The 14,882-nt window shown below is 27.4% G+C and overlaps 1 protein-coding gene across 1 annotated transcript; it reads left to right on the forward strand.

Annotated features, from left to right (window-relative positions):
• Window positions 1-4,295: 4,295 nt before the first annotated feature.
• Window positions 4,296-9,433, forward strand: LOC110626247 (MLO-like protein 6). The gene is made up of 15 exons (XM_021772043.2): window positions 4,296-4,522; window positions 4,657-4,714; window positions 4,795-5,045; window positions 5,336-5,452; window positions 5,581-5,641; window positions 5,802-5,890; window positions 7,140-7,214; window positions 7,500-7,594; window positions 7,706-7,755; window positions 7,841-7,881; window positions 7,968-8,141; window positions 8,237-8,272; window positions 8,345-8,412; window positions 8,508-8,568; window positions 8,670-9,433. The coding sequence occupies exons 1-15, from the start codon at window positions 4,400-4,402 to the stop codon at window positions 9,147-9,149; spliced, it is 1,779 nt and encodes a 592-aa protein (XP_021627735.1). The 5' UTR covers window positions 4,296-4,399; the 3' UTR covers window positions 9,150-9,433.
• The last annotated feature ends 5,449 nt before the right edge of the window (window positions 9,434-14,882 follow it).

A 14,882-nucleotide genomic window follows, 5' to 3' on the forward strand; every position in this document is an offset into this window, starting at 1 on the left:
AGATTTGCTAAGGAATCTCGAGAAAAGGATCAAATAAGGGGATGTCCAGAGGATCGAATGAAGGAACACGTAGATCGGAGACCCGATTGAAGTTTGAGAGCCTTGGGCAGATACTAGGACAATAGAGAAGTTGACTGTTGACCTAGGTCCCCTCCACACTGGGACATTACCCCTTTGAATGTCTCCATAGCAGAAGTCCTGATGGCAGTACAAGATAAAAATCTGATAACATGGTTATAACCTCTATAGTTTGATCCTAAGACCAGAAACCCAAATCAGTACGGTTAATTCTACAAAACTAATGGTCATGATACAAACAACTACTATCAGCTGTGAAATGAAATAGATAAGTTGATTAGAAGGGGGACATTTAAAGAACTTTGTCAAGAAGGACGCTACTCTGGAAACAGAGAAGGGAGAGTCCATTAGGAAAAGGGCGGTAAGGCCCATAAAGTATTAATTCATCATAGTATTTTTTATCTCTACTTTATTTTCAATTTTTATAAGAAAAATAATTTTATATTATATTTTTTTTTTAATCTAAACAAAAGTAGAAAAAATAATAAGGAAAAAATATTCTTTATATTCCTCAACTTATATTTATTAATAATGAATATTTGGAAAGTGTTAATATATAATACAAGATATTATTTTTCATTAAAAAATCATGAGGCAGCATATCTAAATCATTAGTTTAATTATTTTTATTATTAAAATAATATTAATAAATACTAAATAATAAAATTAATTATTATTATTTTAATTTTTATCAAATTGATAATAAATTTTATAATTTATTATAAAATTAATAACGAGATTTGTAGTAACATATCTAAATCTGGTATTAATAATGACATGACATGGCATTAAGAAAAAAGGGGGAAAAGGGTTAGCAACTTTTAATAATAATATATATTAGTTGGAACATGTTTAACTTTGAATAACGAGAGAGCCAATTTAAAATACCTAATTTTATACAAATTGAATTATTTCATTTTCCACGTGCAGCCTAAACGTTTTAATTTCTCTTTAAACTTTTATGAAATTTCAAAGTAAAATAATTACAGTTTATAAAATTTAGAAATTAAATAATTATATTATACAAGTAAATTAATTGCAAAATAGACACAAAATGGTCAAAAATAAAACATACAATTAATCTCTTCTTTGTTTGTTTGTATTTATCTTAGTTAATTAATTTGTAAGTTTCAATGGAGAATTTTCCAAATTAGGTCCTAATCAATGTACGGTACGACTCTAAGCCATCCCCTCGTGTGAACCAAACCTTAGAAGATGGTTAGTTCTCAACGGTGTGCTTGAAAAGTAACACCATAATCATATCTTCAACAACATGACAAAATCTTTAATATTAAGATTAACAGTATCTATTAGGTGAATATTTATTACATTTCACCGTTTAAGAAAAAAATGTATTTGTGGCCCATTTTTCCTTCAATCGATTATTTTCCATTTTCGTTCTCAATTTCAACCTAGTCACATTTTTCGTGTGATTAATTGTTTTATCTATTTAACTGCTATTTTTTTTTTTTTAGTCTATTTCTTTATAAATTTTCAGAGTTGTATAAATTTTTATAAATTTTATTTGCTTTTACAGCTTTGTAATACTTTTTTATGGCAAAGAAATAAAAAAATAAAAATTAATGAATGAGTTTTAATTTTTTGCCATGCTTTTAACATTTGTAGTCCTTAAAAGGTAGGGATGCGAGATCGAAAACCATTCATGGAGAAATGTTATTCCATTTTTTTCAAAGTCAGTAGAGTAATTAAATACATAATATGGAGCCATTAACTTTGAATTTTAGGATAGATTTGGATCTGATTTAATTTTTACTATTAACATCCAATAGGAACTCACGATAACTCTTTAAAAAAAAAATTTCAAAATGCGACTTTTAAAAGTGTGACTAGAGTTGCAAATTTATCATAAAATTTGAGGCGAAAATTATACCGTTTAGGATCAATTTTACATTTTAATTATTTTTTTAGATATTTTTATAATTTTACATGTTAGGATTTTTTTTTTCTATTATAAGTAACTTTTATCTTGCTATTTGAAACTCACTTATTAATTTTTGAAAAATTTTTGACTTTTAATCTGATGTTTCTTTATATCGTTTTGTTTTAATCAAACGATATTAATTAAAATTTTAGATGAAATATAATTAATCTTTTATCAATACATTTTCTTCCATTTCATAAGAAACGAAAAAAAAATAAAAAGTTCATTTTAGTTAACTAATATATATATCTATACATTGATAAGGAAATATATAATGATAATTTCAAAACGTACAATTAAACGAACTCTCTTTCTTTCTTTTCCCTAATTCATTTCCTTTTCTGAAAACTTTTAGCTAACGAAACAACAAGTCTGACTTTATTTTTAGCTTATTTATATTATAGAAAACCAAATTCGAATTGTTTTTGTATATATTATAAATAGAAATTAAAACAAGCTAAATTCAAGTTATTTTTTATATTTTAAATAAATTAAATATTAACATTATTTGAATTAAAATAAACTAAAATTATAAATATAACTTTTTAAATTAACATCATTTTAAATTGAAATCGGTTCAACGGTGAATTGATGATTCTATTAAAATGGAGATGAGCAGTATTCAGTTCAAATCGAAAAAAATTGACCGAATCAAATTAATTTAAAATTTTGATTCGATTTTTTATTTATTTTGATTTGATTTAATTTTTAATTTTAAAAATTTCAGTTCGATTCAGTTTTAATAGAAAAAAAAATAAAAAAATCGAATCGAATAAATTAATGATAATAGTATATTATTTTCAATAATATAGAGATTAGATCATATTAAAATTAAAATATTTTAATTAAATTTTAAAATATTAAAAATAAAGTGTGAAAAATAAAACATTTATTAAAAATTTAAACCGATTAAATCAAATCGAATTGAATTGAATTAAACTAATTCAATTTGATTTGATTTCTGATCAAAATTGATTCAGTTTTTATAAATACTAAAATTTTAATTTTTGATTTATTTAATTCGGTATAATTTTAAACCGGACCGACCAAATGCTAATCCCAATCGAAACTCGAACAACGGCTTGACCTAATTCCATACCATTTTTAAAACCAAGGAGAATCGAATATATTTAAGGTGGCAACATAGATATTCATGTTTCTTGAAACAGTGGGATATTAATCTATTGTCTCCCTGACTCTGTTTCTTTTCTTCTTCATTGAATCAGATTCAGAAAATCCATCTCCATGTCATAAACCACACCCTGCTCCTCGGCTGCTTCTATTGTCAACTCAACTTTGGCAGGGTAAAAGTGGAATTTTAACTTGGATTTTCAAACCCAAATTAAAAAAAAAAAAATCATGACATACAATGAACATGCATTAAATTAATGAAAAAGTTCAACCATTTTTTTAAAAGCGTAATTAAAACTCAAACAACTTCAAAGAAAAAAAATAATAATTAAAATTTTGGATTAGAATGAATTCACAATTTTTTCAGGCACAATTGACACCTCAAAGCCACGTGAAATTCAATTTCCAAAAGTATATTAATAGGTCATTAGAAGAGGATTTCAAGGGTCTTGTTGGAATAAAGGTCAACTGTGGAAGGGCAGAAGTGGAATTAATTTAATTTGGATTTTCAAACCCTAATAAAATATCATGACGTACAATAGACACGCATTAAATGAATGAATAAGGTTCCACCATCTTATTTTATTTTATTTTTTTATTAAAAAATAATTTTTTATTATATTTATTTTAAAAATATTAAATTTTAAGAAAATATAAAATAATAATAAAAATAAAATAAAAAGGAAAATAAAGCAATCATATGAAGTCACAGCTTTATGGGTCAAATAAATGGGTTGATTTTGAATATTTGATCAAGTCAAGTGAGCTCCTTTGCTGTCTCTCTTATACCATAAGTTAACAAAATCAAAGTCATCCACTCATCTGTTATTATTATTATTTAATAAAATCAAAGTCATCCACTTCTGTTATCATTTTACTAAATTATTCTATTTTTTACCTTTCCTTTTTTTTAATTTACTGTTTAATTTTTATGTTCTGATAAAAATCATTAGTTAATTTTTAAAAAAATTTAAATATGTTTTTAAATTAAAAAATTAACTAATAAATTAATTTCACCCAAAATAATAATTTTTTTTAAAAAAAATTTAAGTTCCAAATCATACTTCTGCAGGTTCAAACACTTTCCTCCTCTATATATCTCTCCAAAATAACAAGATTTTGCATCATCTATAATATTTCATCTCTCTTTCATTTACGTAACTTCTCCATTTCTTGGTCTGCGAGTGAACTTTGAAAATAAACATTTCTTTTTTCCAAGAACGTATACTTACAGGGGAGGTTGCAACCATGGCTGGCGGTGGCGGAGGAAGATCTCTGGAGGAGACGCCAACCTGGGCAGTCGCCATAGTTTGTTTTGTTTTAGTTTTGATTTCAATAATCATCGAATACATCATCCATCTTATAGGAAAGGTGACTACCATGATCTACTAATTACCTCTTTAATTACTAATTTCTTAATTAATCTATGATTAATCATCATAGAAAAACTCTTAATATATGCATGATATCATCTGGGTATTGAGATTTTTTGCATATTTTTACAGTGGTTAAAGAAGAAACACAAGAGAGCTCTTTATGAAGCACTTGAAAAGATCAAATCAGGTAATTATTATCTTAAATTAAAACCCATCTCATGATCTTTAGCTGGTTAACGTTTTCTTCTTCTTCTTCTTCTTGTGCAGAGCTTATGTTGTTAGGTTTTATTTCCTTGCTTCTAACAGTAGGACAAGGTCTGATTTCAAATATATGCATACCAGAAAAAGTTGGATCAACCTGGCATCCATGCAGCAAGAAGGAAGAAGAGAAACTAAACAACTCCCCATCAACAGATGATGATGATGAAACCAGAAGAAAACTTCTCAGCATATCGGACTCCGGTGGAAGTTTCCGGCGTGTCTTGGCTGGCTCGGCAACAACAGACAAATGTGGTGAGGTAAGTATACGTATTATTTTTCCTATTGCTTTCATTTCATACAGCTTCAAGCAATGAATTGTCAACAAGATTTTTTGAACAGTAGTGAGAGAAATTAAGAGAACATTGCGTGGGAGTTTTCTAGGAAAATGCATTTGCATACGTAGGGGAAGGAGCTAGAAATGGGAATTTTCTTGGGGGAAAAGGCGAGAAAATTTATTGAAATATGGACCAAGAACATCATGGAACGTAACTAGAAATTTGAGGAAATATAATTAATAATGTGAATGGTGATGATTAAATCTGTGCAGGGTAAAGTTCCATTTGTGTCGTCAGATGGGATTCATCAACTCCATATTTTCATATTCGTGCTCGCAGTTTTTCATGTGCTTTACAGTTTCCTCACAATGGCTTTGGGCAGAGCCAAGGTATTATTTATTTCTTTCCATCCAACTCTATATTTTGCTGACTGATGATAATTAGTAATTATTTTTACTATTTTGCTCACATATAAGAAAATTTTGATTTGTATTGACAATTTTGTGTTGAGTTGTAGATGAGGCGTTGGAAATCTTGGGAGAAGGAAACAAGAACTATTGAATACCAGTTTTCACACGGTACGTCATCACACTAAATCTATAATAATTATTTTCAAGGGCTATAAGCTTTTGCTTTTGCTTAATATTCTATATTAAAATTAATTTAATTTAATTAAAATAATAAGTGTAGAAATTAAGATATGATAATGACATAAAGGTGACGGTTATTGCATGACAGATCCGGAAAGGTTCAGGTTTGCAAGAGAAACATCATTTGGAAGGAGACACTTGAGCTTTTGGACAAAGACACCTGTCCTTATTTGGGTTGTAAGTTCTCATTTTCCTCTTTATTTTATTTATATCTATTATACAATGTGATATAATTAAACAAGAATGAGAGATAATTAAACAAGGCTAAAAAGCCTTTTTTTTTACCCCATGAGGCAAAAAAGCCGATAAATAATAAAAGAAAATGAAACTCCAAAAAAAGAGAAAAAACGGTGAAAAAATAAAATTTAATATATTTTAAAATATAAAACTTATTTACGAGGTGAATTATATACCTTTAACATATTGAATTAAATTAAATTAAACAGTAATAAATTTTTTATATACTTTGTAAATTTATTTTTTTAAAATTTTAAAATAGAAAACATAAAATTAAAAATACCCCATCTTTGTAACTTTAGTCCTCTTCGTGGAGGATTATTCCTACGTCCTCAATTTCAGTAATTGAATAAATGATGTGCCTTTAAAAAAAATGGTTTTATTTTTTGTATACGTGTGTTGATTTGATTGGTAATTGTACTTTTACCTAACACAGAATAAAATCTGTTTTAGTTGAACTTCTTTGAATTTTCTAGGAGAAATGAATTCAGATATAAATTATTATATTAATTTGATGACATACCTAATTATATCATATTTATACTTTTACATATAAGCTAGATGGATTGGTACAATTAAAATTTGGAACACATATCAAATTAGTATGATTTATTTTGTAATAAAATAAATAATTTTTTATAAAATTATATACAAATTCAATTTATTTTAAAATCAAAATATTTTAAGTTAAAATTTATTTTAAACAAGATAATTAAATAATTTTAAAATATGGATGATTTAATAAATTTTTTTAAAATTTAAAATTTTAATAATAATTTTTTTTAATACTGCAGTCAAACTGCAGATCACTTTTCGTACATTTTTTATGTAAGCATGGACAAATATGTCAATAATATTTTTAACGTTTCTTTTTTACTTGTAAACGGTAATTTAAATATTAAATAACGGTCTTAAAAAGTTAACGAAGATAACGACCGTCGCCGTCCAACGTTTGCCGTCGTAGAATTAAACTTTTGCTTCTACCTTTACGTTTCGAGCTTCCTGCGGCGGTCTGCTATCTTTGTTTTGACTTTTTAAGTTCCGCTGGTTTGACTTTTTCATTTTACAATTACCTCTTTGCCCTTCTAAGTAAGCTCCGATTAACTAATTTCATATTTGCTCCCTATTTCATGCGGCGGTCTCCGATTATTTTCAGTTTAATTTTTTACATTTGTTAAATTGATTGCAGGTTTGCTTCTTTAGGCAATTTGTGAGGTCGGTTCCTAAAGTTGACTATTTAACATTGAGACATGGTTTTATCATGGTAATTTTTCTTTTCCTTTTAATATCTCAATTAAATATTAAATTTATATATATATAAATTAATCTTTGTATTGACCTCTACAGTAAAAACGAGTATACGACTTATAAAAATTTTTTCCCTTGAATTAACTTTTTAGAATGAGTTCTAATTTAAATTTAATTTAGTATCGAAATATTTTATAAATATATCACGCACAATTTTAAACATGAAAAAATACATTGAATTCTATATCATATTATAAAATTTTTTGAATTACTGACCATGAATTCAAATTTTTGTGTTTAGGCACATTTGGCACCTCAAAGCCACATGAAATTTAATTTCCAAAAATATATTAATAGGTCATTAGAAGAGGATTTCAAGGTTGTTGTTGGAATAAGGTTAGTCTTCCGTTTCAAAATACATCTCTCTTTTTTAACCTTATAATTTAATTACTATATTTTCTTTTATTTATATTTTAATAATTTTTTTTTTTTTTTTATAATTTACAGCCCACCAATTTGGTTCTTCGCAGTTCTATTCTTACTCTTTAACACTCATGGTAAGTTTATATTATATAAATTCAATCCCAGAAAAAATGTATTTATTATTAAATTAATTAATTTTATTGACATTTATGCGAACAGGGTGGTATTCTTATCTATGGCTTCCATTTATTCCACTTATAGTAAGTATAATTTTATTAAATCATCATGCATGTTTTGACTTAATTATTACATGATGGGGTTATCTAACGGTGGATGATGCACTCAGATCATCCTGTTGGTGGGGACAAAGCTACAGGTGATAATAACCAAAATGGCGATCAGAATTCAAGAGAGAGGTGAGGTAGTGAAGGGTGTGCCTGTGGTTCAGCCTGGAGATCACCTCTTCTGGTTCAACCGTCCAAGCCTTCTTCTTTATCTTATCAATTTTGTTCTCTTTCAGGTACTTTATTCTTTTACTTGAAAAATACTTATCATTATTATTAAATCAGATCAAATTTTGATCCTTTTATTTATTTTTTCTTTTTTTAATTGCAGAATGCCTTCCAGCTTGCTTTTTTTGCATGGAGTTGGGTAAAACTCTAAGCCATTTAATTTGAGGGATTTTTTTTGAAGCATTGTTAATAATTTTTCTCTTCTTTCCAGAAAGAATTTGGCATAAAATCTTGTTTCCATGAACATTTGGAGGATATAATCATCAGAATTTCAATGGGGTAAGATTGGTTATTTTCTTTTTTTAAATAATTAATCAATTATAATAATTTTCTTTGTTATAGGCTTCATAACTTGGTGTGTCATCATTTCTCAGGGTACTTATACAAATACTTTGCAGCTATGTCACTCTCCCTCTCTATGCCCTTGTCACACAGGTAAATTAACAAACAAGAAATTAAAATTTCCATTTTTATAACTACTTCTATAATTCTAAATAAATTCCAATTCCATACTTTTAATTTATCTTAATTAACAGATGGGTTCATCAATGAAGCCAACAATTTTCAACGAAAGAGTAGCTGCAGCGCTAAGAAACTGGCATCAAACGGCTAAAAAACAAATCAAAAGAAATAAGGGGTCCATCACCCCTATGTCTAGTAAACCAACCACACCATCCCACCATATATCGCCAGTGCACCTTCTCCGATATTACCAAAACGACATTCACAATCTTCAAGATTCTCCTAGAAGATCAAATTTCGGTTGGGAAACAGACTCTCCATCTCCTTCTCATCCTAATTATGGTGAAGGTTCATCGTCCTCACATTATCTGAATCGCGGTGACGATTCAATATCCCATCACTATTCCTTTCAGCAACAACAAATAGAGTTAAATAATATAGAATCCGATAGAAATGTAAATGAACCAAGTTCGAGTCAAGTGGCATCGATCTCAGAACATGAAATTAGTGTAGTGCCAAAGGAGTTTTCATTTGATAGAAGAACAAGTGTTTAAGCAAATTGAGGGGTAAGAGCAATTCAATTTCAATGGGTAAAAGCTGCTTCCACACATGGAATATATATTTATATTCCTGTGGATGTGATGCATTTTGGGACCAAATCTCTCGACTATGTAAATAGTTCTACACGTAAATCATCAACCTGCCAATTGAGTTTTTCATGTGGGTATTGGCGATGGAATTGCAAGAAGAATTTTGCAGCAGATTGAGTAAATTTTGCTTTGCTGGCTTTGTATAATTGTATATGTAAGCATTAATAACATTTCTGTTTATTTTGTTCTATGTGCTTTGTTTTTTTTTTTCCTGTAAAGACATAAATTATATTTTTAAAATTAAAAATAAATAAAATCTTCTATTTTAAATAAAAAATGAATTGAATTAATTTTTGTGAATTCTTTGATTGCAAGGATAATATTTTAATAATTTATTACTAATTATAACATGAAATGAAATATCAAAACCCATCTAGAAATTTGAGATATTTTCTTTAAAAAGATATAACAAAATAGAAGTAGAATTTTATGTACATATATGTCAATTTTTAAAATTTAACCAAAAAGAAATTGAAAAGGAGTTATCTCTACTGTTTTCCCTTACAATTATTTTTCACTTGTTTTTAAAAATTAAAAAAATTATTATATACTATAAATTTTATCTAATTAAAATTGAATAATTATTTATAATTCAAAAAAATTAGTTATGTTATCATAAAATAAGTAAATGATTGTATAGAGTTTTGTATGCCGTCTTTAGCAATAAAATTTTATTGACAAACTAAATAAATAAAAAATTATAATTTAGTCTTATATTATAGAAAAACTCATTATTTAATTTTTGATATTGAAAAATATATTAAAACATTTTTAAAAGTGTACTGACGAGTTTTTTATTAGTTTTAATCATTAAATATTATATTATTTAATCTATATAATTTAAAAAAATTTGTTAGCTAGATTTTTTAAATTTATAAAAAATAAATTTTTTAAATTTATAAAAAATCTATTAATTAATCTTTTTGTATAAGAGTATTTTAAATTTTTTTATAATACTTAATAATTAAAATTAACGAATAGACTAATTAATAAATTTTTTAAAATGTCAAGTATATTTTAATATATATTTTAAAATAAAGAGAATATAAAAATTAAATAGTAATTTTTTTATTAAAAATTATATATTAAAAAATTTTTAATTTTTAATTTTTAAATAAAAATATAAAAAAATTAAAAATATTATTATAAAATATATTTTTTATATTAAATTAATTATTTATATAAACGGATCGAAGCAGTAGATATTTATATATAAAATATGAATCTCATTCTAAATATTAATTTTTAAATTTGAACTCGTTATAAACCCGATTATAATTACTAAATCCGTCGGTTCGATCAGATTAAATATTTAAAAATATTTTATTTATTGTCATCTCTATAAATATTGAGTGATTATTGTAGAAATATTTAAGATGCAGAATAAAAGATAATTTAGTTATTTTATCTTTTAATTAAGAGTAATTTTGATAAAAATACTATAATTTGGATCGAAGTGTTTGCTTTTTAAAATCGGAGAAACACGTTGGTTAATTACATTGAATTTCAAGAACTAAAAGCAATTTTTTCAAATGAAAAACATAAACTCGAGCTAACTAGGTGTTGAGCCATGGGCATGGGTCCTATACTTGTGGATTGACTTATTGGGCCAGAACCACGAAACCATTCTGAAACCAAAAGGGCAAGGCCGGTGCATAACTGCACAAAGCCATAAAAGCTCAGCATACGCAGTGAACATGGAACCCATGTGTTGTGCTGCCTGCGCCTCAGTCAGCAAACTCAAACAAGTGCACCAAAGCTTCAGAAAGCTGATAACTGATAAACCAGTTTCTGCAAAACATCTACAAAACGACAACCCTTTGCCTTAAAAACCTCTCCCTTCTTGTCCCGTTTTAGCAACTTTCCCAGCGGCCATCCCCTGCTTTAATTATGCTGCTGCCCCTTGTTTCTCTCTTCCCAAACTAATCCACAACTTATAATCCTGTATCCTTTCTTCAGAGCAAGAGAGCCTCCGAGATCATGGAGATGGTGGTGGAATTGTTAGGGAGGTTTGGTCGTCAGTGCTATGCAGTGTTGTGTTTGGGTGTGATTCTTGTGTTTGCGAGTATTGCTCGCTTTGTTTATGGTGATGGTGAGCTAATAAGTGATTCTAATGATCGAAGTACCAGTGGGAGTCTTTGAGGCTCTTCACGAGCATGAGCTTCCAATTCGTCCCAGCTGCAAAAAGCTTCTAACTGAGAAAATGGCAACTGGTTCAGCCGCTCAGGGTCTGTGGGCTATGGATTTTGAATTCCCTGTGGGTATGCACGTTTAGTCGCTCTCTTTCATTTCAGAGGATTTGTGTAAAAATGTTTGCTTTTTGAGGAAATCGTAGTTGACTCTCCGCTTTCTTTATTCTTCTTCCTTTTTACTGGTTCTTCAGTTTCTTCTTCTTATGGCTATTAGCTAGGTTTTGGGCCGTAATATAAGTTACAAGTTTTAATTTTAATATTATAATTATGGAAAAATGATCTAGATCAATTATAATAAAATTCTATTATATAGTATTTTTATAGATTATTTTTAATTACTAATTATAATAATTAACTAAATGATTAAAATGATGTGATATAATTATAGTGGATTAACTGTAAATAATAGTAGTACAAAATAAATAAATTAAATCAGCTTTTTAACTAGCCTTATATAGTTTTCAAAAATTATTCTGAATAATATTTATTGTATATTTTAAAATTTTTTTTATAACAAATTAAACTTTCGTTAGCTGAAAAAATTCAAAGGATTACATGTCCAGGATCTGGGACACGAGTAATAGAGGAACTATGCTTGTGTCAACGTTCATCTTGATCCACCCCAACCCAGGAGCACGCCGTGAACTATCTTGAACCACCGCACCGCTCGACCTAGCAGGCACCTCTAAAAAAGGAACATTAAAAATAATACTTAGCTTCTAACACTTGGTGCGCTCGACCTAGTAGGCGCCTCTAAAAAGAACATCAAGCCTAATACTTAGCTTCTAACCCTTGGGCTAATAAAGAATTCGGATATTGAAGTAAATGCTATCCCTTCTTAGCAAGCAAACCCTTGTTAACACATTCAAAATTAAAAGGCCCTCTTGTCTACGATTTCGAAGACCACAAGCTCATTACTGTTATTAATTGTCCAGACACAAATGACCTTTGTGATTCATCTACAACACTCGTAAAAAAAGTTTGTCATTTCGGACTATACTTCTACTCCGTCAAAGCAACTCTTTCAATTTCCTATTTGACGTATATAAAGAAAATAGAAGGCACTAATCTGCTTCTCCTCTTTCGTGTACTTTTGGTTTGGGATTGGTTGGTGGAAGAGAGGTTTTCGGGGAAGAAGGATAAAACTCATCCATTCAAGGGTTGAACTTTACACTCAAACTAAGTAGAGCCAGCGTTCTCACCAGCCAATTTGGAAGTGAAATTAGTAGTTCTTTGTGGACATATTCCAGCGGTGGTAGGTCAATGTGTAATCTAGGTTCAACCTCCTAGCTGATATTATATTTTAAATTATTAATAAATACACAAGGTTTAGTTTTGATTCTTAAAAGTTAATTCCTAATTACATATAGTTTATTTAGTATCATTCCTAAATTGCCCCTTAGAAATACTTTTAAAAAAGAAATAGTTAGAGGGTAGTAAAAAAATTTTAATTTAAATTTAAAAGTCATAAATATATCAAAATAATAAAATTAATTTTTTAAACTATTTTCTTAATAATATCTAAACTAATGATTTTAAAAGTGAATTTTAGACTTAATTAAATAAATAATTAAAGATCTGTATTTGAATTGGATTGAGAGTAGATCCGAGTGGTTGGATCAATCTGGCATGTTCTGAAAGCCCATTTCATGTAATGCTGTCCTTTATAATTAATGATTTCCTTTATAAATTACTTGCTTAATTTTTTTTTAAAATGAGAATTAGATATTAAAAGAGTAAAATCTATACTTTTCAGATTTACTCAGATTTATTTTATTATTAGACTAAGTCTTAAGTGCAATTACTTCCATAATTGAAATGTAGAAAACATAATTAAATTATTTTTTTTCTCAATTTTGAAATTGTTGATTTCCTTAATTTCAATATAATTAAATAAAAAATATCGTTAATAATAAAAAATATTTAAAATAATTTTAATTAATTAAATTTATTATTTTTTTATCTATTAAAATTTATTTATTTTTTCTAAAGTTCAATTTAGACTGAAAAATTATAAAAGTGTTTTAATTTTAAAATTTGGTTCGTCTTTCTCTATAATTTTATTGTGTTTTCTTTAATTTCAAAAAAAGAAATTTACTTACTATGATTTTTTGAATCAAACTAAATAATTTATTTTTTTATATTTATTGCTAAGTATAAAATTATAATTAAAAATATAATTTAAATTTTGGTAATGAGTCTAAAATAAACCGCATGTGAATGGTAATCTAAATATAATTTTTTTAGTTTTATGAATGCCAAAATATTGCATTTTTTATGGTCTAATAGCTAATTTACCGTGTGATCCAAATATATATAAGAAAGTTTTAATTTAGAATTACGTAACCAAACCAAATTAAATAGAATCAAACCAATCAAAATTTAGAAATCAACTCAAATCCAAAAAAGACCAAATACTTCCACAACCTTCCATAATTGGTAGCCCTAACATCATCACATAACCGAAAATACACCACTGCTATTCCATATGAGAAAACTAAAACTAAAATTTCTAAAGCCTTAAATAAAGTTGACAAATCAAAAATTCAAGTGGAGGCAAAAAAAACCTTCATGCATGTAGGCAGACTCAAATGAAGAAAAAGATCAGCAGCCAAATCGTCTAGAAGCGTAGCGTTGATGTCCCCGAAGCAAATCACCACTAGATGATAACTGCATCTCCACCAACCATCGTTTTTATTAGAACTATACCAGGAACAGATGGATAATAGCTCTCAACACATGCAAGTTCTAATCTAGAAGAAAAATAAAGAAAGCAAAAGTAAACAAAACAAACCCAAAATAAAAGATAAAACCACGATGGTGATAGAGTCTAAGAAAAATTAAACTAAACCAAATCCTTCCCTTGTTCAAAGGGTAAAGGGAGCAAAATTAAGAAGAAAAAAAAAAAAAGAAACGAACACCACGAACACCTCAAATCGATGCCAACACCGAGCTTTGAAAGCCCTTAATGACGTTGCTCTGTTTTCTCATTCTCTTCTCCCCCGTTCCCTTGCTTTTCAAAGAAATAATCCCAACAAGATTTAATCAATTTGATTAGATTTAGTTTAATTTAATTAGTTGAAATTTTTAATTTGTATAATTCAATTTAAAATTTCTCTTAATTTAGTTTGGTTTACTCTACTACAAAATTTGATTTTTTTAAGGATAAAAAAAAAACTCTCTATTCTCTCCGTCATAAATACTTCATTTAAAATCACAAAATTGCTGTTTAAACTTACAGAATTTCATTCAAAACCAAGCAAGCTACTCAAATTTTCAACCAAAATGGCAACAACCTCTCTCACCACTTTCAATTAATCGCTATGTTTGTTTTGTAATTTTTTTTTAATTTTTTTAAATGTTTGAAATATTTAGAAATTTAGTTAATGAAAATTATTTTTTTATTAAAAAACAATTAAGTCATTTTAATAAAAAATAATTTCAA

This window comes from Manihot esculenta, chromosome 11, assembly GCF_001659605.2.
Source record: "Manihot esculenta cultivar AM560-2 chromosome 11, M.esculenta_v8, whole genome shotgun sequence".
NCBI classification, from domain to species: domain Eukaryota; kingdom Viridiplantae; phylum Streptophyta; class Magnoliopsida; order Malpighiales; family Euphorbiaceae; genus Manihot; species Manihot esculenta.